The sequence below is a fragment of the Peromyscus leucopus genome, chromosome 7 (assembly GCF_004664715.2).
Source record: "Peromyscus leucopus breed LL Stock chromosome 7, UCI_PerLeu_2.1, whole genome shotgun sequence".
NCBI lineage: Eukaryota > Metazoa > Chordata > Mammalia > Rodentia > Cricetidae > Peromyscus > Peromyscus leucopus.
In genome coordinates, this window is record NC_051069.1 from 89,409,062 (window position 1) to 89,436,803 (window position 27,742).

The following is a 27,742-nucleotide window of genomic DNA, read 5'->3' on the forward strand; positions in this document are numbered from 1 at the left end:
AAGGAATCCATTACACATGTCACCCTGTCTAGGCTCTCCGGCTGCCATTGTCTCTCTGCTCTCGCCTTTAGTGCTTGTTAGATCCAGAGTCATGACTGATTTCAAGTACTTCACAACTAATTAAAAAGGGAGAAATCTTTGAATTAAAAACCAAACTCAGCTGGGCGTAGAGGCATATGCCTTTAATCTCAGCACTCAGGAGGCAGAGACAGGCAAGTCTCTGGAGTTCAAGGTCAGCCTGGTCTACCTAGTGAGTTCCAGGACAGCCAGAGATACATAGTGAGAGCTCGTCTCAAGCTCATCCTGTAACCCCCACCAAAAAAAAAAAAGAAAAAGAAAGAAAGAAGGGAGGGAGGGAGGGAGGAAGGAAGGAAGAAAGAAGAGAGAGAGAAAGAAAGAAAGAGAGAGAGAGAGAGAGAGAGAGAGAGAGAGAGAGAGAGAGAGAGAGAGAGAAAGCCAAACTCAAAGGAGAAAGTGATTGGTACTGACAGTCAAGAAAATGTTAGCTTTCTCCAGATATAGTGTATGTAGACTGACAACCTGGAGCAAAGGATTGGGTACCTCTATTTAATGAACTATGCCAAAAGTCATCCAGACATGACCATCATGGCTGCCAACAGATTTGTGAAGATCCTAGTCCTGTGATTTTAGTCTTGGTGTCCAGATAAACAAGATTACAGAATATCTCTCTGAATCCTTCCAAAAGTGCTTAAAGAACAAAGATCCCTATGTTCAGAAAATGACAGCAATCTAATCTATGTAGCAAAATTTTGTGCTGTCAATGAACAAATGGAAAATCAGGGACTTCTGTATTTTCTATGGAATCTCTTAGCAAATTCAAATCCAGTAATGATGACTAATACTGTAGCATCATTGTCTGAGATCAGTTGAGTCTTAGCCAATCAGCAACTTAGTCACTCTGAAACAACAAAATAACTATTAGCTTCTCACTTTTTTTAATGAGTGCACTGAATGGATCCAGATTTTCATACTTGGCAGGCTATCAAATTACAGCCCTAAAGATGACCTGGAAAATCAGTATCTTGCTGCAAACTACAAGAATATATTACAGAAATTCAGCTATATATAATAAAGCTATACCTGGAAAGATCAAGGAATTTTTCTAGAGGAAAGTCATTTATCAGGGATATTTGGTGTTATTCTGCTTTTAAGATATATCTGGCCAGGCGGTGGTGGCACACACCTTTAATCCCAGCACTCGGGAGGCAGAGGCAGGCAGATCTTTGTGAGTTTGAGGCCAGCCTGGTCTACAGAGCAAGATCCAGGAAAGGTGCAAAGCTACACAGAGAAACCCTGTCTCGAAAAACTAAAAAAAAAAAAAAAAAAAATGTATCTATCTGTCTTCTGTTACGAAGTTCTTGTGTGCTCATATACTACTAGGCTGTATGGCAAACAGTATAAACTTCTCAGACCTACTACTGATCTACTAGGTAACTTCCCTACAGAGCCTAGAAGACAGGTGGACTGTATATGCATAGCTTTGTTTCTTGTGCAAATAAAGCTCAGACTTTCCTTTCCCAGACTGGCCAAATGGCATTCCAGAGCATTTGACATAAAACAAAGGATTTTTGCGTATCCAGGTGCATGGAAGGGGAGGCAGATTTCCTGGTCAGAGAGTTGGGTGACCAGAGGAAAGGAGAATAAGGCAGAGTTTCTGTGGATGGTAGGGCAGTTTCACATGGTTAGAGAGAAAGGAACAAGGCAGATCTTTTGTAGAGAATAAGGATTGATTCAGGTCAAGAGAGTAGAAAGAGAAAAAATGAGTATGGACGGAGAAACTGAAGATGAAGCAGAGAAACTGAAGATGAAGATGAGATTGAAAGCGTAGGAGCTTACTAAAACTATGAGAAAATAGAAGAAGAAGGGACAGAGAGGAGCTGAGTGTCAGGACAGAACTGAAGCTGTATAGACAGAAGTTTGTTATAGAGAAATAAAGTAAACGGACATAAGAAACTAAAGTACATAGATTCTTTTCCCTCAGATAACCCCACGCTAGACATAGCATCTTCCCCAGGACTCTGGGAGAAATCTCAGGGCAGACCCCTGGGAAAATTCCAATAGTATCTGTGAGGAAGTAAGTCCTGGACAGTCATGCCAACTCAGTAATGGTGCTTTTGAGCAGTAGACATCCTCAAGAAATTTCTGAAATTGTCACCCAAAGACTCCCAAATACTATAATATGCTACTGAAGAAGTATCCCTTCCACTTGTCACCATGCTGTCTGGAAAGCCATAATAATGCCCTGAAGAATAACAACCTAATTTTCCAGAGAAGGCCTAAAATGTTGAAGGGGAAGGAAAAAACAAACAAAAAAAAAAAAAAACAAACCACGAAGTCTTTTTTTTGTGAAGTACAAGGATCCTATCTATGTTAAAATAGAGAAGTTAAACATCATGATTGCTCTTACATCTCAAGCAAACATTGCTCAGGTTCTGGCAGAGCTGAAGGAATATACACCTGAGGTAGATGTTGATCTTTTCCAAAGCTGTTCAGGCCATTGGACAATATGACATCAGCAGAACACCCATGTAAGCACATTGCTTGATCTAATTCAGACCAAAGTAAATTAAGTTATCCAATTGGTAGTTGTCCTCAGGAGTATATTCTGCGAGTACACCAAGCATGAGATTATCATTGCCATTCTCTCTGAGAACTTGGACTCCATGGATGACCCCAGTTCTTAAGCAGCCATGAATTATAGGAGATTATACTGAAAGAATCAATAATGCAGATGAGTTTCTAGAGAGCTTCCTTTGGGGTTGAGGAGTGGAGGTCCTGAAAGTACCCAGGTACAGCCCACTCTATTTATGACCTTAGTGAAGCTGTTTCTCAAGAAACTATCAGAAATGGAGGAGCTGTTCCAATAGGTCCTAAGCTTGTACACACAGTATTTTGATAATCCTGACTTGAAAATAAGGGTTATATTTATTGTCACCTTCTTTCAGCTCACCTGTGACAGCCAAAGAAGTAGTCTCTGAGAAAACATTGATCTCACACGGAGACAGACCTCTTCAGGCCAGTCCTTCTGGATGAGCTAATCTGCCACATTGATTCCTTGGCCTCTGTGTGCCATAAACCTCCAAATGCTTTTGCAGAAGGGAGTCATGGCATCCATTGCAAACATAAGCTCATTCATCATGAGAACACTGGTGCAGGTGGCAGCCCTGTTGGTACTGCCACTGCAACCACCTGGAACAGCCTTAGGTCATCCCCTCTCAAGGTGATCTGGGAGGTCTTTTAAATCTTGACCCGGGTCGCTCAGTTAATGTATCAGAGGTGTCCTGTATGCAGACAGGAGCTCTAGATCATTTTAGGGAGGAGGACTGGATAGTCTGGTAGGTAATTCTTCATTCCATCAACTAGTACCTGCAAACTTTGCTTGTTCACCTACTGCTGTGATCCACAGTGATTCAAATGGCAAGTTTAAACTTTGCATGGGGATAGGAATGATACCTGGTGGGTATGTGGCTCCTAAGTCAGTCTGGGTACCTGTAAAAAAGGCTAAAACCTTGGCAATTTAGGTGACATTTACTCACCACGGGCACATCTATATGGAAACAAATTTCGCCAATAAAGCTCCTCATCATGCGACAGACTCTGCAGTACAATTTAATAAGAACAGCTCTGATATCATCCCAAGCATTTGGGGGGGGGGGGCATGATACTCTACTGTTGCCAAACCAGAGCATTTATGTTCCTGCCTCTCAGGACCTTGAGCTCTGTCATGAAGATAGAACCTGAATAACTTGCAGGTGCCTGCTTAAAATAGCGTTGATGTCTTCTGTTTCAACTGCCTCATCCCACCTAATGTGCTTTTTATAGAGTCTATAATATAGAAGATAGCAAAATGGAGCTTCAAGTCTTCTTTACAACATACAAGGGCATTCTCAAGAAAATTAACTCCAGTTTCAAATTAAGGAATGTTATTTAGATGCCTACACTGTTTCCAGCAAGTTACAAAACAGTTTTTATTCTGTTACTAAAAGGAATATGAAAGAGCATTTGGAATTTGGGTAAACTATATATTCAGCCCCAATTATACACCATCACTGAAGTGTGAAGCTGCTAAAGTCTCAGTTCATCTATGAGCTTAATTATACCATTTTAAAAGACATAAACTGGTCCAGCCACCTTGCAATCAGTGCAAACCAAGAGCTCTTAACTGGAAAAAATTCTGTTTTCATATAGAACCTGAACTCAAATTCTGCAACACCCAGACACACACCTAGTGACCAGTCTCTGCCCTGTGCTGACATTAGTGTTTGCCCTGTTGGATAGCTTAGCTTCCTGTGAACATTTGTAACCAATGTTTCAGTCACTTTGGCCTCTGTTGCTCTGTCTTCACATATAGCTTCTCCATACTATGCCATTGGTTTGCTTTTTCTACTCTCTCCTTTGAGTGTAGTTTGATACTTTGTAATTGAAAGCTCATTTCAAAAGCAGAAAAAAGGCAACAAATACTTAAGGGAAGTGTTACTGGAAGGTGGGGGAGAAGAAGAATATTTCTTCCATTGGTTATGCCAGAAAATATAAACGGACAAGCATGACCTATTAAAAAACATTATCCTTTGAAGTTGCAATAAAGAAAATTAAAACAGCTGAATGCAACTTAAAAACATATCTTAGAATCTCACAGAATGTTTAAAAGCAATGGACTACATAACAAGTACTTAGAAAAAAAGGCAAGGATGGAATCATGAAACTTAAATCGGAATTAAAGACCAGTAGCATTAAAGGAAACAGAAAGATATGGCTTCTGTTTTTAAAAGTTATAATCTTCTGGATATAACCCTTCTCTACAGCAGTATACATGTACTTAGTCAAACATAAGAAAATACTTAGTCAGCTTGGGTTTTTATAGTGGTAATCTGAGTACCACTATACTTTCGAAGTATACAATTCAGTGGCATTAAGTACCTACCACATTGCTGTGCTGTTGTCTCTGCCAACAGTTTTAAAATATCCAGAACTGTTTCAAAATTTTCCCTAACTAAAACTGTACCTACTCAACAAGTTTTTTCCTTACCATAGGTTTAATGGCGATATTTCAGTACTTTTGTTTTCCTGTTTCTTATCTTTGACATCAAGTTATATACCATTTGTTCTTGTCACCTTAGGGATTAGATTAGTGATGACTGAGGAATAGTTTCTTTAATATGGGTGACTAAAAAGTTTAAAGATGTCCCATTACAAACCCCCCTCAGCGAAAATGCTAATTAGTGTTACCTCCTGGTTTTGACAATTCATTGAGAGGTGGAGGTGTGGGGGTGTGTCCACCTGCCCTCACTTGCATACATGTGTGAATGTGGTTTTTCTTAGGTATTTCTGGAGTCAATGTGTAAGATTTTAAATACAGTAGAAATAAAGCTGAAAATTAAGTTAAAAGAAGATAGAACAGTACTCACAGATCATCCAGATTTACAAGATTAATTAATGAGGAGAAAAAACACACAGTTTAAATGTCAGCTGTGCCTAGATAGCAGTAGATAACCAGTAAATCTGGAAAGATGATCCGCACTTTAAGGGATACCACTACTGATGAGGAAACAAGTACAAGCATACTAACAAAGAACAGTTAAGGATTGGAAAGGTAGCTTAGTAGAAATCTTGCCTAATATGCACAATACCCTGGGTTCAATTCCCAGCCTTAAAATAATATTTACCCTTTGTGTGTGCTTTTCTATTTGGCTTCATTTTTTAAACTTTTCTCTCAGTGAATAAATTAGTTTAAGAACTCAAAATGAGTTGTGATCTATAGTTTATAAAATATAATCCCAAGTGTTAACTAGCTGGATATCACTAGCCTCAAAAATTGAAGATCTTTTTCTCCATTAGTAAACTGGGAGTAAGGGGTGAGCAATGAAGGGTAGAGGATGGGGAATGAGAACATAAGGGAATGGGATGGTTGAGCTGAAACAGGGATGGAGTGGGAAAGCAATGAGAGAGATACCGTGATGGAGGATAGAGAGAAACCCGGTGCTAGGGAAGTTGCCAAGAATCCCCAAGGATGACCCCAGCTTGGACTACTAGAAATACTGGAGAGGGTGCCTGAACTGAATTGGCTTGCCCCAGTGATCAGATCAGTAAATACCCCAACTGTCATCACAGAGCTTTTCTCCAGTGACTGATGGAGGAAGGTGCAGAGATCCACAGCCAAACAGAGTTCCAGGAGTCCAGTCAAAGAGAGAGAGGAGGGATTCTATGAGCAAGTGCATCAGGATCATGATGGGGAAACCTGCAGAGACGACCAAACCAAACTAGTGGGAACTCATGAAAGTTGGATCGATGGCTGTGGAAGATACGTGGGACAGGACTAGGCCTTCTGCATGGGAGACAATTATGTGGCTTGATCTGCTTTGGGGGCCCCCTGGCAGTAGAATCAGAATCCATCCCTGGTGCATGAGGGAACTTTTTGGAGCCCATTACCTATGATGGGACACCTCATGCAACCTTAGGCAGGGGAAAGGGCTTGGACTTGCCCCTACTGGATATGCCTCCCCATGGGAGGCCTTGCCTTCTTGTGGGAGGGAGTGGTGGGGGGGTTTGGGGGGGTTGGAGAAGGGAATAGGGGGATCTTTGATTGTTGTATAAAATGATTGAAAATTTTTTCTTAAAAAAAAGTTGAAACTCATACAAGGGTGGGAAAAGTATTATTATCATCATCATCATCATCATCATCATCATCATCATCATCATCTGGACCAGTGTCAGCATCTTTACATGTCTACCTGAAGAGCTTTTAAAGAGTACAATATTCTTTAAGGTTTAATGACTAGCTGTGGAAGAGAGTTTGTGTTTGAAGGGTAGATAAGGGGCTTACATATGTTTTAGCAAGAGAATCATGACAATAGAAAATAGTGAGATGAGAGGTGCATTGAGTTAAACTCAAATGAGAAGAGGGAAGAAGAAATAAGAGAGACTTAAATTTGTTACCTTAACTAAGATGACAAGATCTGCCAGTATTTCAAATGGAATTCTGGAAAAAATTATTTCCTTTGTAAAAAGAAAAACAGGCCTAGAGAGATAGCATAGTACCTTCCATTTAAGCATGAGAAGAGGAGAATCCTTATGTACTTACTCAGTAGCCAGTTAGCCTGGCTTGTGTGATAGTGAAAAGAGACTGTCTCTAGCAAGGTGGAAGGTGAGGTCTAGCACACCAAGTCCTATGACCTCCACAGGTATGCCATATACCGGCCAGGTGGAACCCGAGAAACCTTCCAACTATACATACATATATATAAGGTTTTTATTTTTGTTTTGAATGGCTTAGAACTGTTCAGACCAAGCCATTTTAATTGTGAAAAAAAAATGATTTAACTCACAATATTATTAGTAGTTCTCTTATTAAATACTTTGGTCACATTCAATTTGTTAATTTTAGTTACATGAACATGCAGCCTACTTGGTGGACAGTCTGTGGGAGAGCTCTCAAGAACTGTTGAAAGATTGGGAATGTATGACAGAGTTGCTATTAGAAGAACCTGTTCAAGGAGAGGAAGGTATAGTATTTTGACAAGTCTATTTTCATTTTGTTTTATTTTCGTTGATAAATGCAACATCTTCTGTGTAAACATGCCATGTGTCTTTTTAAATAGAACAACTTAATTCCTACAATAGTAAGAATTTCTTCTTTACACCTTTCCATATTAACACAGTTAATATGATGCACAAGTTGTTTGCAAAGTCCATGTGTTGTATAATATTCAAGTCTTGTTTGCTGACTTCAGACACAAAATACGCTTAATGTTTAATTTTTTCAAAAGTAAATCTTTTTTCTTGTATTTTTCTGTAAGCCTGGAAAAGGGCTATGAAACAAAAACCTCCTCTTCTCTTTCTTCCTTTTGTTTATTTATTTTTTTCCTATCAGTTCAGAGACTTGAACTCAAGATTTTGCCCTTGACATGTTGTTCCCATTTTTGGGCAAATTTCTTTTTTAGAAATTTATCATACATAAACACATATGTATTAGTGATACTTTACTGCAGCATTTTCATGTCTATCAAACACTTGAAAATACTTGATTCGATTATAAGCACATGGACTAAATTATACTTTATAAATTATTTAATAAGTTAAAATGTCTGTATGTGAGCTGAGTGTGGTGGCACACGCCTTTAATCCCAGCACTCAGGAGGCAGAGGCAAGTGGATCTCTTGAGTTCAAGGCCAGCCTGGTCTACAGAGCAAGTTCCAGGAAACCCTGTCTCAAAAAACAAAAACAAAAAAACAAAACTATATGTGTATATTGACCGGAAATACATTACAGTGTATTGTTAACCTGTTAAATATATGACAATCTTTTATTTATGGGAAATCAAAGAAAATTTTGTTTTTTGTTTTTTTCAAGACGTGGTTTCTCTGTATTGTTTTGGTGTCTATAGTAGATCTCACTCTGTAGACCAGACTGGCCTCGAAGTCACAGAGATCCGCCTGGCTCTGCCTCCTGAGTGCTGGGATTAAAGGTGTGCATCACCACCACCCTGCCAAAGAAAATTTTTAAGATTTGAAGTTATGTAGAAGAGAATACATTAAAATTTTATCATTGCCTTACTCAAAAGTAAGGAATTAAAAAAAACTAGGTGTAAGAAAAGACGAGAGTCCTTACTTTATGTGCTTTGTTTGTTTGTTTGTTTAATGATGGAGCCACTTATTACTAAAATAGAGGGAGGGAAATGTCAAAACTAGAGTCCACCTTAACTCTCCATAAGTAATAATGTTTGCAGTTTTTAATAAATCATTGTGTTAATTTAGGATATGATTATGAAACCACTCACTCATATTTTGTTCATTTCAGCAATGTCAGACCGTCAAGAGAGTGCTCTTATAGAGCTAATGGTTTGTACAATTCGTCAAGCAGCTGAGGCACATCCTCCCGTGGGAAGGGGTACCGGCAAAAGAGTAAGTTTTCAGTCAGTAAAAAGTCTACAGCAAACTTATAAATGCAATTACCTGTCTAGACTATTTTGACGCTTTACTGGTGATTGTATCCCTAAACATAGGATTTTTTACAAATAATACATGCATGGCATGGTGCTTTGTCTTTGTGTCTTACCTGCTTGACCCAAGTTCTAAAAATATCTTTCCTTCATATTTTCTAGTATTTGTGCCTGCTTCTACTATAGTATTTTAACAGTATAAGTACAAGCCCGGGATGGCAGGAGGGGTACTGGAAAGATGATTGATGATTAAGAGCACTGGCTGCTCTTCCAGAGAACCCAAGTTTGATTTCTAACACCCAGTGCTCACAACTTTGTGTAACTCTAGTTCCCAGGCATCTGATACCTTCTGGCGTTTGTGGGCACCGGGCATGCACGTGCTGCACTGACACACTTGCAGGAAAAACACCTGTACACAAAAAATAATATTAATACTTACTTACTTATTTATTTATTTATTTATTTATTTTTGACACAGGATCTCTATTATGTAGCTCTGTGTATCCTGGGTCTCACTGTATAGATTTGGTTGGCCTCAACTCTCAGAGATCTTCCTGCTTCTGCCTGGGCGATTTTTTTTTTTTTTTTTTTTAAGTATTTAAGGGCTCAAGAGGCAAGACTGCAATATTTGTAACCTCTTCTGTGTAGCAGCTATCTAATCTTTGTATAGGTGAATATTTGTATATCTGTAGTTTCCTTATCAGTAATAAGTGGTTAATAATATATTTAGCAAGTATTTAATAAGTGTTTAATAGGAAGTATTTAGCAAGTATTTAAGGAAGAACTTTCTTGATATGAAAGACATAAGCAAATCCTTTTGCAATAACAAGTGTAAAACTAAAAATTGTGTCACAAATATCCACCTGATAAAGTTGGTGGGTATGGAGAAGTGTGCTTGTAATCCTATCCCTTACTCTTGGATACTAAAATGGGGCTTTGAGACCAGCCAGGACCATGTTTAAGAGACCCTGCCTTAACTTTTAAAAAAGGATAAAGTTACAGGTAAATGCAGCAAGAGTTTCTTGTAGTATCCCACCCCAGGTTTATGCCATACAGCCAATACCTCCCCCTCCTCTCAATCTTTGTGGATAAGATGTATAGTTTTATCAGAGTGGTACTGACTACAAAAACAGGCAGCTTTCCTGTCAGAATGGATTCAGTGTAGACAAATGGCAAGTCATAGCTTTGTTAACTCAAATGGTACACTTGGTAGAAATATACAGGGAAAACACAATTTTGATAATTGGAGATAGTAATCCAAGAAACTAACAGCAATAAAGGAGAAAAGTTCCATATATATATATATATATATATATATATATATATATATATATTCTATATATTCTATATATTCACTGGAGGTGTATTCCCCATTGACCTAGTGATTTGCTTCCTCCAACTAGACCCCACTTTCTAAAGCTTTTATCATCTCCAAATAGTCACAGCACATGGAAGACTTGTTAAGTCATTACTACATGAGCTTTTGAGGGAGACATTTAAGATACAAACCACTTGGTTATAGAGAAAACATTGAACATGAAATTAGAAGATTCATCTTAAATAACTGAAAGAAAATGTTGAAAAAAGTGAATAAACAGATCCATAGACATGTGTAAAACATCAAATGAAACAATTCGTGTAATAAAAGTTCCAAAGAGGAAGAATATTTAAATTTCTGGGTGGTTGTTTGTGACCTGAGTCTCACTTTGTAGCCCTGACTGGCCTTGAACTCACAGAGACCTGCCTGCCTCTGCCTGCCAAGTGCTGAGAGTAAAGGCGTGCGCCACCGTGCCCAACCCCTAAGAAAAATATATGGAAGAATAATTGCCAGAAACATCCCAACTTTGATTTAAAAAGCATCAAAATTGATTCACAATTCTAAACAGAAGCTTAACAAAACTCAAGCCTAATAAACACAAAAATACCATACCTTTTAAGCCTAGTAAAATTAAAATGTATTGGTTTATAGGTAACAAAAGAACTCTTGTAAACTTTTCAACAGTCATATCACTGGCAGTAATTGGACAGTAGTAACATTAGAATACTACTATTCTGTCACGCAAATAAAATAAGGAATCTAGGCAACAATTACTAATAGCCTATAACTGCCTGAAACATTGATGGGGAATTTCATAATGAATTACTTCACTTGAACTGATTAAACTTAACAACACTGAAAATAAGACTGCTACATCTGAAATATTCTTGAGCCTAGGTGTGGGCAAGGGAGTTTTTTAATGTAAACAAGATAACTACCAGTTTTCAAGAAACATAGCAGCACCCATGTCAGTCAGCTCAAAAATCAACCTGTAACTCTTCCTCCAGGGGACCTCTTCTGGCCTCAGGGTGTGTGTGTGTGTGTCTGTCTGTCTGTCTGTCTGTGTCTGTGTGTCTCTGTGTCTTTGTGTGTCTGTGTGTGTTAGAGAGAGAGAGAGAAGAAGAAGAAGATAGATGTGTGTGTGCGTGCGTGCGTGCGTGCGTGCGTGCGTGCGTGCGTGTGTGTGTGTGTGTGTGTGTTGGGGGGGGGAGAGGGAGAGAAAAGATAGATGTACCTGCACACATGTACACACAAATGGAAACTTTTAAAAAAAGGATAGAAATGGAGAAACATGTTAAGGGAGATTCTAGTGTTTCAATTAGCCAAATTTAGAATGTAGAAGTGAGCGGATTATTTGGAATTAAAGGAAGGGTGTGTGAACATAGCAGACAAATATAATTATTTGGATTCTTACATTAGCAAGCTGTAAAAGAAATTTTTGAGGAAAGTATGGACTGCATGTAAAATGATACTAAAGTATTATTGCTTAATATTGTTGAAAATAGTAACTTATTATTTTTAAGTTCTTATCTGTTAACACGCTTATACTTAATTATCACGAATGAAATTATATATCATTTGTTTTAAAATTCTACAGAGAAAAATTTACTATTATAGCTAGAATGACAGAATGCTGGTTAGTACTCAGCTTTTTAGTGATTTTGAAATTTTCTGTTATATAAGTCTTAAAAAATTTATTGCTCCAACTTTGACAAATAATTCACTTTTAGGGCTAAATCCTAGTCCTTTCATAGATGTTGCCTCTTTTTTGTACTTCTTTCTTTCAGAATAAACTGGCCCAGTTGTGAAAATAATCCAAAATTTATAGACTTAATACTATAAGCATTCATTATTTCAGAGTTTGTGTGTGTCTGAAATTCATTAATGGTTTAGTTGCTATTTGACTTAGCACCTCTTAGGGTTGACCACATCTTTATCATCAGTCTTTACTGGGAGGCTGTAAGTCACATCCACATGAATCATATTTCGCATGTGGCTGGCAGGTGTGGACTGATGGTTAGTAGGTGATCTTAGAGCTTCTCTATCTGCATGCCCTCTCCATAGGGATGTTTGAGTATTCTCATCATATGGCTGATTATCTTTCTCAGAACAGTAACGTGAATACTGCTGTATGTTTAATGCCCCAGTCTTCAAAAAGTCATGAAATCATGCTGGAGATATAGTTAGATTTAGTATCTTCCTGTTAATCACACAAGTTAGCCTTACTCATTGTGGGAAAAAGGTCTACCAAGGGTATAAATACCAGGGAATGGGGACCATAAAGGAATTTATTGAACTCTGGGTTCCATTCTGTTCTTACACAATAACCAACCATTTATTTCTATTGTGAGCCATGTGCCTTACAGTGACTGGTAAGGATCAGAATCTTGGCACTAAGTTTGATTATGGTTATTAGGTTATTATGTCTTGTAGGCATGTGTGCTAGACAGATGAGAAATACATATTTATTTGAATATAACCATACATCCATTATTGCTCTGACTTAAGCTTATCCTAACACTTAATTTTTTATATTCCTCTTAAATTTCTTGGTTATGTCATCTGCCAGTTCTTCATCATTTTATCTTAACATTTTCAATTTTTAAACTGCTAAATGACACTTTATTATTTCCATTTATTTCTAGGTGCTAACAGCCAAAGAAAGGAAAACTCAAATTGATGATAGAAACAAATTAACGGAGCATTTTATCATTACACTTCCTATGTTACTATCAAAGGTAGATGCCATCTTCAGTTTTGTGGTAATGTGCCCTGAGTTTGCTTTCTTGCACTATTGCTGTAGTTACTCCTTTTTCTTTGTTGCTTCCTCTAGTATTCTGCAGATGCAGAGAAGGTAGCAAACTTGCTACAGATTCCACAGTATTTTGATCTAGAAATCTACAGCACGGGTAGGATGGAAAAGGTAAGACCCTGAAATTCTGCTACTAAAGTAGTTTTAGTAACTAGATTTTATATTTCATATAATCATAAATTATTTGATAAATGATGTTTTTCATTTTCATTATTAATCTGAATATCACAGCTTTCCTTTTTTTCCTCCTCAGCACCTGGATGCTTTATTAAAACAGATTAAGTTTGTTGTAGAAAAACACGTAGAATCAGATGTTCTAGAAGCCTGCAGTAAAACCTACAGCATTTTATGCAGTGAAGAGTATACGATTCAGAACAGAGTTGATATTGCTCGGAGCCAGCTGATTGATGAATTTGTAGATCGATTCAATCATTCTGTGGAAGATCTGTTGCAAGAGGTTAGTTATAAAGTTGATGGTGCATATCCTAATTTAGTCTAATAATTACTCAGAATACCTGAATGAGTCAGTCCTTTTTCAAAAAAAGTCTAAATTTTTCTACCCTTTTCAGAATTTAGCAGTACTGTGGAAACTGTACATCCTGTAAAAAATCAACCTTTTATAGTTTACTTTTTGTGCTATGGTTTATTTTCTTCTTTTAAGAACAGTCTAAACTTTGCTTTTTCTTTGTTTTGTTTCCTATTTCTGGGATCCAATTTACATTTTTTAAATTTTTATTTATTGTACCAGTGAATATAACATACAAATTAAGTTAAATATGATTGCTAAAGGAAGTAACACTCTTGCCAAGCGTAGTTTTTCTCACTATTTTTGGGCTTCCTTTTGCCCTTGCTTCTGATCTATAAGGCAGTCTGAAATTCCTGTAGTTTATGCTTTGATCCTCCTGAGAATCTTTATAACTGATTTTTTTAAAGAATTTTGGTAATTTTTTTAAACATGACATATGATTTTTCACCATAATTTTCTGAAGTACCTGGCCATCAGTAAAATATTAAATAATCTTTAAACAGTTTTCAGGATAAGGCTCGCTCAAGTTGTAACTGATGTGTGCATTCTTGAGGAACCCCTGGTGTTCAGTCCTCAGAACTGAAAGACAGTACACTAGCTAGAACTTTCAAACACTGTCACAAACAATTTCAATTTCAAGGAATTTACTGTAGTATATTATAAAAATTTGTATGTTTTTGTTCATCTGGAGTGAATATACTGCTTTATATAATGAATTTCAGGCTGTTAAGAATTAGTAGGATTTAATTAAATTTAAGTTACTATGAAAATGAGGTCACTTTTATTTTTTATTTATAGGGTGAAGAAGCTGATGATGATGATATCTACAATGTTCTTTCCACCTTAAAGCGTTTAACTTCTTTCCACAAGTATGTCATGTTTATTATTAATATAAATTTAGCAAGTAACATATTGGCCAATGAGTAGACTGAATGTAATATTTGACTTCTTACAACAGTGATACTTTTTTTTTTCCCCATCAAACCTTTATTTTTCATAACAAGTCCTCCTGTTTTTGTATTTTTTTTCCCCTGTAACCCACCAAGTTTAATTAGGCCTGCTTGCATGTGCATGAATGGGATGTCATTGACTGGAGCATGGGCAAGTTACTCCTGGCCTTAATGCTGAATTCAATGACATCCTCTCCCCCAGCAATCAGGAACTGCCGTTAGGCCCTCAGGGAGGGGGTACAGCTTCATGAGTCCCTATTCCCACCTTTTAAAAAGTGATTACTATTTTTGTTAGCTTTCTTTCTTTCTCTCTTTCTTTCTTTCTTTCTTTCTTTCTTTCTTTCTTTCTTTCTCTCTCTCTATTTCTTTTTTCTTTTTCTTTCTTTCTTTTTTTTTTTTTATAAAATAAAATGTTTAATTTGGGGACTCACAGTTCCAGAGGATTAAAGTCCATGACTATCATGATGGGGAGCATGGCAGCGGGCAGTTAGCCATGGTGCTGGAACAGTAGCTGAGAGCGCTTTTATTTTTTTTTTTTTTTTTGGACAGGGTCTTAATATGTAGTTCTGGGACTCGCTATGTAGACTAGGCTGGCCTAAAACTCACAGAGATCACCTGCCTCTGCCTCTCAAGTGCTAGGATTAAAGGTGTATACTACTATGCCCAGTGAGAGCTCACATCTTGAAACATATGTATGAGGCAGAAAGAGCTAGCTGGGAATGATGTGGGCTTTTGAAACCTCCAAGCCTGCCCTCGGTGACACACCCCCTCCAACAGGGCCACACCTCCTAATCCTTCCCAAACAGTTCTACCAACTGGGGACCAAGTATCCAAATATATAAGCATTGGGGGTCATTCTTATTCAAACCACCACATTCAATTCCCTGGTCCCCACATGTCTGTAGCTCTATCATAATACAAAATGCATCTAGTCCAACTTCAAAAGACCACAGTCTTCCACAGTCTTACCACAGTTTAAAAAGTCCAAAGCCTCTTCTGAGACCCAATGCAATCTCCTAAGTATAACCCTCTGTCAAATCCAAAAAGCACATCACATGCTTCTAACATACGATGGCATAGAATATACATTACCATCCCTGAAGAGAGGAATGAGGACATAGTAAAGAAATACTGGACCAAAGCAAGATCAAAACCCAGCAGGGCAAACTCCAAATCCTATAGCTCTGCCTTTCCATCTCTGCTGACCACAACACAGTTCTCTCTGTTGGTCTGATTCCACTCCCTACATGCAGCTCTTCCTTGTAGACATCTCACGGCTCTGGTACCTCCAACATCCCGGGGTGTCCAACGCAGTCCAGGCTTCACTTTCACAGATTCATGAAATGGGCTCTCAATTCCTCCCTATAGGGGATCCCTTGCCATAAGCCTGGCCTCGGTGGCTCCCCTTCATTCCAGAGAAAGATCAGTGATACATTTTTAAATATTAAAGTGTAACAAATTTTGCTCATCCAGATTTTCTCTGGATTTTTTTTAGTTTTAATTATTGTTGGTATAAGAATATTTGTTAATTTTTGAAAACTAATCATTTAAGTACAAAGTGTACTATAAACATTTTAATCAATCCGTATTATTTAACAAAACAGATGAGCTTATATTATAAGCTAGAGTTTTATAAGTAATTTTCAATTGATGGTATTTAACAGTCTTGTTAAGTAAAAAGTAAGATTGATGGAAAGGTTTTATACATTGGCTCAAAGTTGCAAATTTTCGGTTTGATGTAAGAAACATTTTTTTCAGTAAAAACAAAAAATTATGATTTTGTTTAGCTATTTCCCCAATCTTTATCTTAAGTATATACACTATATTCCTTAATTGTCGAACTATATATAAGTTAATGAGAGAAGATTTTGAGGAAGTCTTTCAGTAATTCCTGTGGACTTCTAGATTATTACTGTTTTTAATGTGTAGACAGAACAATTTGTTTTGAATAAGGAGTAAAAGGCTCAGATGAAATGTGTTTTCAAACCATAATCCACATATCCCTGTAGTGAGGTTTATCTTCTCCACAAAGGAAGAGAAACAGAATTGTGTTGTCAAAAGAAAGTTTGCTTGTAGCTCTTAATAAATTATTCACATTTCAAAGGCAGTTTTCTAAAATCTAGGTTTTTGGTTCAGTGTGGGAGTGCCTGGCACTACTCCCACTTGCTTTTGAGGAAAAGGATGACTTCAGCTCAAGAGATGGAGACAACCTTGTGCAACAGAGCGATGTAGTGAGATCTTGTCTCTATGGATGAGGGGAAGGAAAGAAGGGAAAAATAAAGAAAAGGAAATCTAATCCATTTTTACATACAAAGAAACTTTTTGGAATCTTGTATAGAACTAAACTCTTATTTTAAAACATATCTTGTTATTTACGATAAAAAAACAGCCATAGTAAAAAAAAAAAAAAAAAAAAAAAAAAACTGACTTTGTAGTATAGTTCAAGTTTCTTCCTTCAAAGCCAGGCATAGGGGTTGGGGATTTAGCTCAGTGGTAGAGCGCTTGCTAGGCCCTGGATTCGGTCCTCAGCTCTGGGGGAAAAAAAAAGCCAGGCATGGTGGCATCAGAGGCAGGTGGATGTACAGGAGCTGCAGGCCATTCTGCACTACATAGTGAACGCTGACGGAAATCACTTTCACAAGTCTTGAGGCTATATAAATGGCTACACAATGGATTTTGAGTTTTCTCATATTTCCTATCCTCTGGTTTTGTAATTCTGTCCATCTGATGATAGCAGAGTTCTCTTTCAAAAATACACATATAATTATTTTTTTAATTTTTAAAGGGTCTTTTTTAAAATGTACTTTTAAATATAAAGTTGCAGATATATACATTATGGGTTTAGGTTAACCATCTAAGGAGAAACTTGACATTAAATGTGAAACTCATGATTTATTTGGCAGACTCTCTACCTCTCCCATCAACTGTTGTTTTCATTCTTTGTTTCTTTTCACATTTGAATGTTTCCTTTGTGGGTTGTTTTCAAGTCTACAACAAAAGGAAATATTTCTGTGTTGTTCTGCTTAGTGAAACTGAGCTCAAATCGAAGCTATCTTTTATTCTAGAGTAAAATTAAAATCTTTTTTATTTATTTTAGTGCTCATGATCTCACGAAATGGGATCTATTTGGTAACTGCTATAGACTATTGAAGACTGGAATTGAACATGGAGCTATGCCAGAACAGGTAGGCAACTATTAATATTCTTTCTATTTTTTAGGAAGCTAAGGTACTATGAAATCAAATGATTTTCCAAAGCTTGTTGCAGAAAATAGCTGATAAGTCTAAAATGCAGTTAGCTACTTTGAGAACTATTGTCCTTATGATTTTAACTGTTTGGTATGTCTTATATTCAGATGTTTTAAAGTAAGAAATGATAGACTATTTTTATTATAATTATCTTTAAAAATTAATGTTAAGGTAAACATTCCTGGAAAAACTATTAATTTCTATAATACATTTCTGATGATGACTGTTCTAAGCAATGTTATAAATATTAATGGCACCAGACCTTCAACATGGCTTAATTGTGTAGTAAAACCATTGTTTGGATGCCTATAGTAGTTAGAACTTTTTGTGTTCACATTCAAGTTGGAGTAAAAAGGACAGGAATCTGAATTTTTTGCCGAATCTGAAAGAGACTTAAGTAATTAGCTTAATTCTATATGAGAAAGAGAAGAGTTACTTTGTGTATTACAGATACGCATGAGACCCAACTTCATATTTATTGGTGATGCTTAGGGATTATCTGATTCATTCCTATTTGAAAGAGATGTTTAGATGATACATTATTACTCTTTAATCAGAATGTCAAGAGATAGAACAAAATGTTAATTGCATATTAAAAGTCAGTCATTTCACAGGGCATTGATGGCACAGGCCTTTAATCTCAGCACTCAGGAGGCAGAAGCAGACAGATCTCTGAATTTGAGAACAGCCAAGGCTACACAGAGAAACCCTGTCTTGAAAAAACAAAAACAAAACAAACAAACAAAAGCCTAGTAACTGTCAGTCACAAAACACAAGTATGGTGACATTTATAGTTTGAGCGGCTTAGAAGGCTGTTACAGGGGCACCAGTTAGTCCTAGACTCAAGGCCAACAACCTGAGCCAACAGAGTAAGACTCCATCAAAACAAAACCAAACAACAACAACAACAAAAAATTTAATAAAGAAAAAGCCACAACCTAAACAAAAGTCTTTAAAAGGCAGTATTTTTGATTGTTTGTTTGTTTGTTTCTATGATTAATTCTTTTCAGTTGCCTAACATAGTTTGGGTGTGTAACTCAGTGGCACAGCAGTTGCCTAGTGTATACAAGGCCTTGGATTACACTCCTAGAACTGAAAAAAAAAATTGAAATAAAAAATTACTTACTGCAGGACAGTAGTGCTGCACACCTTTAGTCTCAGCACTCAGAAAGGTGGATCTCTGTAAGTTCCAGCACTGCCAGGGCTACACAGAGAAACCTGTCTTCCCTCCACCCCCAAAACAATGACTTTCTTGATCCCACTTTTAATAAACACAGTGTACCTAATTAGGTGCTTTTCTTTCATTTGTGAAAAGAGGATAACATCTGGGGCAAATGTGTCACATTTGAACATTTCCTTTATGAATCTACAGGAAAATGAAGTTGGGAAGCTGTTTTGTTCTTCCACGTATTGAAGCTCAGCTCAGATTTTTCTTCCACTACAGAATAAAGTTAATGTGTTTGCTTTATTGTGGCAAGAGGCTTAATATTTAACCATGTTGTTTACTTCTTTTATTAATGGCACTTCAGTTTTCCATTCTGTCTTCATCTCACTTTTCAATCTCCTAAATATAACTCATTCATATTCTCAAGCTGTATCTTACAAATTTGAAAGGTGATAAAGGTATTCTTTTGTTGTTTTCCTTATTTTCTTCAAGGAAAGAATAAAATTAACACATTTCTGCTTAATGGGATTATGAACCTGTTGACATTTATTTTCAATCCACAGTACCATCATTTGTGTCTTAGCCACTAACTTGTGACAGCCTCATAATGGCTCAACTTGTGACAGCCTCATCATTGCATAGATGTTTTTTCCTCATGTTAATTTTTTAATAAGAACTTATTTATGTTGTATGTATCTTAACTTCTCTTGAACTCATATCCTTAGCCTTTAACCAGGTATATGAAGTTTGAAAGCATGGCTACTAGATTGTGTTCTTGTTTATATTTACATTTTCACAAATATCTCCTAAGATATATATATAAATGGACAAAAACTGTATTCAACTAATTTTTATATGATTATTTAGTTCCCCTTTTCACATTCTAGCTTTTTGCTTTTAGTTAGAATCCAGAGGTTTTCTTTGAGATTCCTTTTTCTGAGCACAGACCTCAAAGAATTACCAAAACTTTTGCTGATATTACCCCTCAATTATGGTCAGTATTGTGAATGTGTCTAAAGGCTAATTCTCTAGATAATCTAATTCTTTAGATATTTGGGAGGACTATATTTACCATATCCTTGACTATTTGTTTTCCATAATGAACAATTTAACTAAATCTCTCTTTAGTTTTACTCTTTAGGGATAGCATAATTTGTAGGGTGAGCTAGGGGATTCTCTGGTAGTAATTGTCTTTTCTGATGCCAATAATGTTTTAAATTTACTAGGACTGGAGAGATGGCTCAGTGGTTAAGAACACTGGCTGCTCTTCCAGAGACCCTGAGTTCAATTCCCGGCAACCACATGGTGACTCACAATTATCTATAGTGGGATCTAATGTCTTCTTCTGGCATAAAGTTGTACATGAAGATAGAGCACTCATATACATAAAAGTTTTTTAAAAGGCCAGCTGGTGGTGGCATATGCCTTTAATCCCAGCACTCAGGAGGCAGAGGCAGGTGGATTTCTATGAGTTCGAGGCCAGCCTGGTCTACAAAGCAAGTTCCAGGACAGCCTGGACTGTTACATAGAAAATCCTTGTCTTGGAGAGGGGAACTTTTAAACATCATTTATATCATTACTCTCAATCTAGAATAACATATAGTATTTAGATAGTCACTTTTAATCGGAAGCCTTTGTGTTTTATAACACTGATATTCTGAAGAGTACCCCCTAGTTTATGAAATATTCTCAGTTAATTTTGTCTGATTGTGGTGTATTTCAATTTAGATTACACATTCTTCCAGAAATGAGTTTTGGATGATATTCTGTCCTCAATATATCATGTCCAGAGGTACATAGAGGCTAAATATGACCAAAGTATTTTTTACATTTAGTATATGATAACAGAAAAGGAAGAGGAATGAAAAGAAGCATAATGTCAATTTTCTCACTATTAATGATATTAAATCACTTGATTAAGGTAGACTCTATCAAGTTTCCCATATGTAGTTAACATTGTCCTTTTTAATTCATAGGCTGTCAAAAAGTTCTTTAAAAGTATATAAATAATGCTGTTGTTTCTTGGCAAAGTTTTATGCCATTTATGTAAACTTGTCTGAATCCCTGCTATCATGATCACAAAACAATTTCTAATTACTTTTTAGTTCTCACTTTGTGCTTATTAATTGATACTGTATTGTAAGGAAAAATTGTCCACTCATTTACTCATCTTTTTTCATTTTAAATTATTTTTTAATTTAACCTTTATATACTAGTATGTTTTATAATTCATTATTGTTGGTACTTATTTTGTTGCTTGTATATTTGCAGATTTGTCAGGTGGAGCTTCTGTGCTCCTTTCAAACAGGCTCCTATGGGCTTTTATACTTTTTGAGCACTTCTAGTAAAGCATGCATTGCAGGATATACTGAAACCCCCATGCTAATGAATATTAACATATAAAAAGTATTTTAAAATATATCAGTTCTGTAACACAGTTATTATTTACTGTGAAGAAACCAGATGTTCTAAATTATTTTATCTTCCTCATACAATTTTTTATAAAACAAAATGCAAAAGATATTTAAGGTTTTCCCTATCTTACTTTGTGGCTTTGTGCCTGTTTCTTACTGACTTGCTATTGAATTTAAAAGCCAGGGAGGGCTCAAGCAGCAAGCCTGGCATCCTGAGTTGGATCTCCAGGCGCCCTAGAGGAAGGAGAGAGCTGGCTCAGCAAGTGGCCCTCTGACCACCACACCTATACCATGGCATATGCACACCCATACACATACACAAAGTAAATATGTAAATATAATAAGTATCTTGACTAGCATCTGAGAAAAATAAAGTATATTAAAACTATATTATGTATCATTTTCATAGCTCCAAGCAAGCTGTAGAAGATTGAAAATCAATAAAGATTATTTACAGTATTATTTACTATCAAGCAAAATAGTATAATTGAACTTGTTTTTTAAAGAAAGGTAATCAAGGCCAGGCGTGTAAGTTCTGGGCCAACCCTGCTCTACATAGAGAATTTTAGGATGGCTTGGGCTACATAGTGTGACCCTCTCTGAAAAAGAAAAGGAATTATATGTGATTAATCTTGAGCCTCTCCATGCATCATTCAAACTTAAATTTATCCCTTTGGAGACAAAGGTAGGCAGATCTTTGTGCGTTTAAGGCTAGCCTGATCTACAGAGCAAGTTCCAGACCAATCAGGGCTTTAAAAAAAAAATTATTTTTACAATAAACTGAGTACTAAGTCTTTATATGTATTCATTTTTTAAACCATATGAGAAATATATAGTTTATATATATATATATATATATTATACTTATATAGTTATTTTTATTTATTACAAACAAAACTGAAACTTTAAATAATGTGCTTAGGGCCCTATAGTATGGCACACCTAGTAAAACCAAGCTTTTAAATTATTTCCATTCTCTTTTCACTTTTGCTATTGATATGCTACTAGCATATGGTAGCCCAGGCTATGCTTCCACTCTTTTCCCATGCCTTCTTTCCCCTCACCCCATGCCCTCTGATGTTTGCTCTATGTCAAATTCGTTTTTGTATTGATCTTTTTTTCCCAAATATCTTTTGGGCTGTTTCAATAGGAACTGTGGGGAGAAATTAGATGCTGGTACTTTATCCGTCATCATGAACTGGAAATCACCACATTATTCAGACTGAACATAATATAGGGGGTGAGTTTAACTTAAGTCAGGTTATTGTTTTTGGATAGATTATGGATTATTGTGTATGTTGTTAAAAATCATGCTTTCCTAGAAGACTGTGTGCGCACTTCCTGAGTTTAGAACTTGTTTCAGTTGCGTTCTCCTCAGGCCTGCCATACCAAAAACTTTAAGATGTTTGGTTTTTTTGTTTTTTTCAAATTGTTTGATTGTTTAACTTTTGGTTTTGTTTGTTTTTTGAAACAGGGTGTAACCCAGCCTACCCTCATACTCATGGAAATCTTTCTGCTGTAGCCTCCCAGTTGCTGGGATTATAGGCATGTGTTAATATGCCCTGCTTGGTCCATTGATTTTATAACAAGGACAAAAAAAAGCAGTTCTTTCCCGATGTAAAGGATAAGCTTTTGTCTGATTGTGCTGAAACACAGTTAGATAATGAGATGCAAAACAAAACAACCTGAATCATACTTCTTCAGATCATGTACAACAATTAGCAAGTCAAACATAATGATGTATGCCTGTACTTCAGCTACTTGGAAACCTAAGACTGCCAAAATAAAATAATATAAATACTCGGATTATAAATCTGAAAAAATCCAGCTACAGGAAACTTCTAAAAGAAAATATGAGGAAAATCTTTGGGAATTTGAGTTAATCAGAGATTTCTCAGAAGGCTGGTCTACTTTCACATGCCTATAATCTCAGCTCCTAAAGTGACTGAGGTAGGAGTATTACAAATTGAGAACCTGCCTTGGCTACACAGTAATAAATTCAAGGCAAACCTGAGTAACTTAGTAAGACCCTGTCTCAAGATGAAAAGTATAAAGAGAACTCGAGGGTAGGGATATAGCTTAGTTGTAGAGAAAAAACTCCGGGGGCGGGAGCGGGGGCGGGGGGAGGCCTGGGTGAGCACAGGCCGCGCTTAGCACACACATAATTTCAATCTCTAGTAATGAAAAAAATATGACAGATAACTGCCTTACTATATAACAAGATCCCTCCTTTTAAGAAAACAAGAGGGGGATCCAGGCAAATTCCTTTAATCCCAGCACTCAGGAGGCAGAGGCCGGAAGATCTCTGTGAGTTCGAGGCCAGCCTGGTCTAGAGAGTGAGTTCCAAGACAGCCAGGACTGTTTCACAGAGAAGCCTTGTCTTGAAAAACAAAACAAAACAAACAAACAAAAAAACCAAAAGGGAGAAAAATTAAAGAACAGAGGAAACCTGGAATGGTGAAAAACTCAGAACCAAAAGCCAGATGAAAGTTTGATTTAGTCCTTAGCCTTACAGGTCAGACCATTAGCCCAAAGCTCCAAGTTGTATAATGATTGCCAAAAGTTAAAGTTTAAAATCAGTATCGGTGGGGGCTAGAGAGTTGGCCCTGTGACTAGGAGCACTGGCTGCTCTTCCCAGTTGCTCTACCCAGGTTCACTCCCCAATAACCACATAGCAGATCACTGCCATCTGTAACTCTTATTTCCAAGGGATCAGACACCCTCTTCTCACATTAGTGGGCACCAGTGTATAGACATATGTGCAGACAAAGTAAAAATACACATAAAATAAAATTTATAATATTAAATTATTAAATTACTTTTATTTTCTCTTATTTGGTGGAATACAAATAGTGGTATTTAAGAATCCTGTCGGACATGACTTCAGTGAAGTACACCTCTCAGAAAACAACATACAGTCTAACACCAGTTACAAAAAAATCTTAAAAACAAAATTGCATACGTCATCTTATGTGTATGTGATTTTTAAAAAATGATTTTTTTTCGGAGCAAGTGCATAATATACATGAATTATATAGTAGAATGGTTGACCAGTCGATAAAGGATAAACAAAAACCTTTAAGATAATTGTAAAGTTATTAACACCATTTTAATGGTCCTTACCTTAAACTAGGAATATATTCAGAGGTTCAATTTGGTTGTCTTTTACAGTGCTACTATTTTAAAGTGTCATATATTCATTTAAAAAGCTAACAAAGTTTGGCATGGTGATATATGCCTGTAATTCCAGCACTTCGGAAGGATGTAGAGCAGGAGAATCAAAACCTCAGTTAATGAAAACCTATCTCCAAAACAAAAAAAAAAAAAAACAAGTACTGGGAACATGAATAGTGCTTGCCCAGTATCCACGAGGTCCTGGATTTAACTAGGACTGCCAACAAAGAAATAAAGCCTGGATTACTAAAAGTCTAATGAACATGGCTGGAAAGATGACTCCCGAAATTTAGAGCACTTATTGCTCTTGCAGAGAGGATCTGGGTTCAGTTTCCAGTAACCTCATAGTCCTTAAGACCATCTGTAGTATCAGTTCTAGAAGACTGAACTCTCAACTTTTAACCTCCACTGACACCTACCCCACATGGTTTTGATGTATACATGCAGGCAAATACTCATATACATATAAAAACATGTCTTGTAAATGCTAATCAATAGTTAAGACTATCTTTACTATTAGTATGTGATTTTTTAAACATATAATGATGTCACTCTTCTATCAAATATCTCTTGTGTGTTTCCTAGCATTTGTAGAGAGCTTCAGATTTTCCCTAGCATTTGTAGAGAGCTTTCAGATTTTCCTTATCATAGTAAGATGACCATTTTATTGCCCAATTCTTTTGAAAGTAAAAGGGGTTATTATTAATTACTGTGGGGCCTAACTGAGAGCTAAGAATAGACAGGACATATATACATCTGCTTGTAAGGTAGTCTGTGATCTGGTTTCTACTTATTCAATCTGTTTATGCCTATACTTATGCTGTGACAGCCTGTTCACAGTTTGTCAATAAAGCATACTTTGTAATTTCCACCCCTTTGCCTGTTTTTATATTATTCCAAGATTAGTTTATATATTTTTGTTTCCAGATTTGTTGATACCTGAGGGTACAATCAGTGGTACAGCATGTTCTTAGTATATACTGGAACGTGGGTTTAGTCACTCAGCACTAAAAATAAAAATAAAATATAACAATAATAAAAATAGGCTTAAGGTAGATGCTTGCTTCTCTAGAATGGTTTTTTCCTAGTGTTACCTTTTGTTGCTAGCTAAGTTGTGAGCATCTCTTTTTGCACCTTAACACCTAACGCTGCTTGTGTATACTTGGTTAGACCAATTATCATATCATAGTTTTGATGCTTATTCATCTTTATTTGATCAAGAATATATTTGTGTTTGAGCTCTTTTGCCTATCAGAAAGCTGAGGTCCTTCATAAACAACTATTTTAAAAATTCCAAGAATCCAGATACTATTTGCTAACCTTTTATTTTGGTATGTTAGTGGCTACTATAGTATAGCACTTGGATATTGTACAAATGATTACTATTCTATGTCCTTTATAAATTTATATATCAGATTGTTTATATGATTCCAAAATATTAACTTTTCTCATGCTTTGCTTTGCTTTTTGTTGTTTTTCTTTAAACCTTTTTTTTTTTTTTTTTTTTTTTTTGATTTTTTATTTTTTAAGACAGGGTTTCTCTGTGTAGCTTTGGCACATTTCCTGGAACTCATTCTCTAGCCCAGACTGGCCTTGAACTCACAGAGATCCACCTGGCTCTGCCTCCTGAGTGCTGGGATTAAAAGTGTGCGCCACCACCGCCTAGATAAGTTTTTAAAACTAATACATAAACCTAAAAATTACACATAGTAAAGTAATATCTGCCTGTGGTTCCCCCCCCCCTTTTTTTTTTAAGTTCATTAGTAGAACTTGGTCATTGAGTCTTCAGAACAATTCTCTAGATAGGAAGGAAGATGTTTTAGATGTGGGTTATAGTAATAGTGTAATTAGAGAGAGAAGGCTGGTAGTGCATTTGAACTCGTTAAACATGGACTTGAAATCATGTATTGTCAACTCCTAGCTACACATTCTTTCCACTCTATAACCAACCTCCTTTCAACAGTAGTTTATACAGCAATTACAAAATGAATATATTTGCAGTGAACTTATTATTGATATTTTTCTTCACCCTATCCCTTTTTCAGATACGTGAAACTAATAAGCCTGAAAGTAATATCTCAGCATGCCAAGGTCTAAATGTGTACTAACCTGATTTGTAATTCATTCTTTGGGAACTTTTAACTGTGATGACAGAAGTTAAACCTTTTATTGACTGGAATTTTGTACTGTAGTATTCCGTCCTTCTGATTGTCTTTTTAAATTGATAAAATCATGTGCTTATTGTGCTAGTGGCACACCAAAATGCACACTTCTCTCTACTAAAGGCCTATAGAACTTTTAAGTATTGTTCTACTTCACCAAATTACTAGGTTTTTATAACATGATTTGTATGTTTGTGCTTTCCAGAACATTTTTTTAAGAAAAATGTTACTACAACTTTTATTCTTTGTCATATTTGTTAAGTTTTTTCATTTATTAGATAGTGATACTAACTTTTTATGTTGACTTACCAATTTTAATATGTATATAGATTCTTTTTAGTTGCCACTACAGTCATAATATATGTGTTGCCATCACATGAAATTGCATCCTACTGTCCCTTTACCTTCTCACCCACATACAACTCCTAGGCACCAGTACTACTTCTGTTTTCCATTACTATAATTTTGTCATTTTGAAATTCAAAAACGTAGCCATACAATATGGAATCCTTTAGGACATATGTGTTTCAGTAAGCATGATGTCACCAATGAAAGTAAGGGTTCTGAGGTTAATCCAAATGGAAATGGTTGTGTGAACCAGTAGTTGCTTCATTTTTACTGCTGATTAATATTCCACTGTTTGGATTCTTCACGATTTGTTTTATCTATTAACCATTTGAAAGATGTTTGAGTTATTTCCAAGTTTTAACTGTCACAGTTAAGGCAATTATGAGGATTTATGTGCAAATTTTTGTGAACATAGTTTTCATTTCTAAATGCCAGTGAATACAATTTCTAGGTCTTGTACTGTGTTTCATTTTATTTTCTGCCTAGCTGTTTTTAATGACTGGCTACATTACTACCTTTAATGCATGAGAGATCTGATGTTCTGCATCTTACCCACACTTGATCATGTTGATAATCTTTACTTTAGCTATCCTTCTTGATATACAGTAGTATTTCCTCATGCCTTTAACATAGGATATATTTTCCTAATGCTAATGATCTTAAACATGT

General features: G+C 36.2%; 1 protein-coding gene and 2 pseudogenes across 3 annotated transcripts in view; all 3 read left to right on the top strand.

The window, feature by feature from the left end:
- The window catches only part of Stag1 (stromal antigen 1), a 333,420-nt gene that overhangs the window by 250,092 nt on the left and 55,586 nt on the right, over positions 1 to 27,742 (top strand). For all 3 annotated transcript variants that reach the window (XM_028869949.2, XM_028869951.2, XM_028869952.2), the window contains 7 exons: positions 7,403 to 7,520; positions 8,815 to 8,918; positions 12,920 to 13,012; positions 13,108 to 13,197; positions 13,340 to 13,543; positions 14,411 to 14,481; positions 17,660 to 17,747. In XM_028869949.2, coding sequence (XP_028725782.1) covers positions 7,403 to 7,520; positions 8,815 to 8,918; positions 12,920 to 13,012; positions 13,108 to 13,197; positions 13,340 to 13,543; positions 14,411 to 14,481; positions 17,660 to 17,747 — 768 coding nt within the window. The remainder of the gene's footprint in view (positions 1 to 7,402; positions 7,521 to 8,814; positions 8,919 to 12,919; positions 13,013 to 13,107; positions 13,198 to 13,339; positions 13,544 to 14,410; positions 14,482 to 17,659; positions 17,748 to 27,742) is intronic.
- On the top strand, positions 526 to 1,232 carry LOC114693546 (annotated as a pseudogene).
- LOC114693561 lies at positions 1,781 to 5,954 on the top strand (annotated as a pseudogene).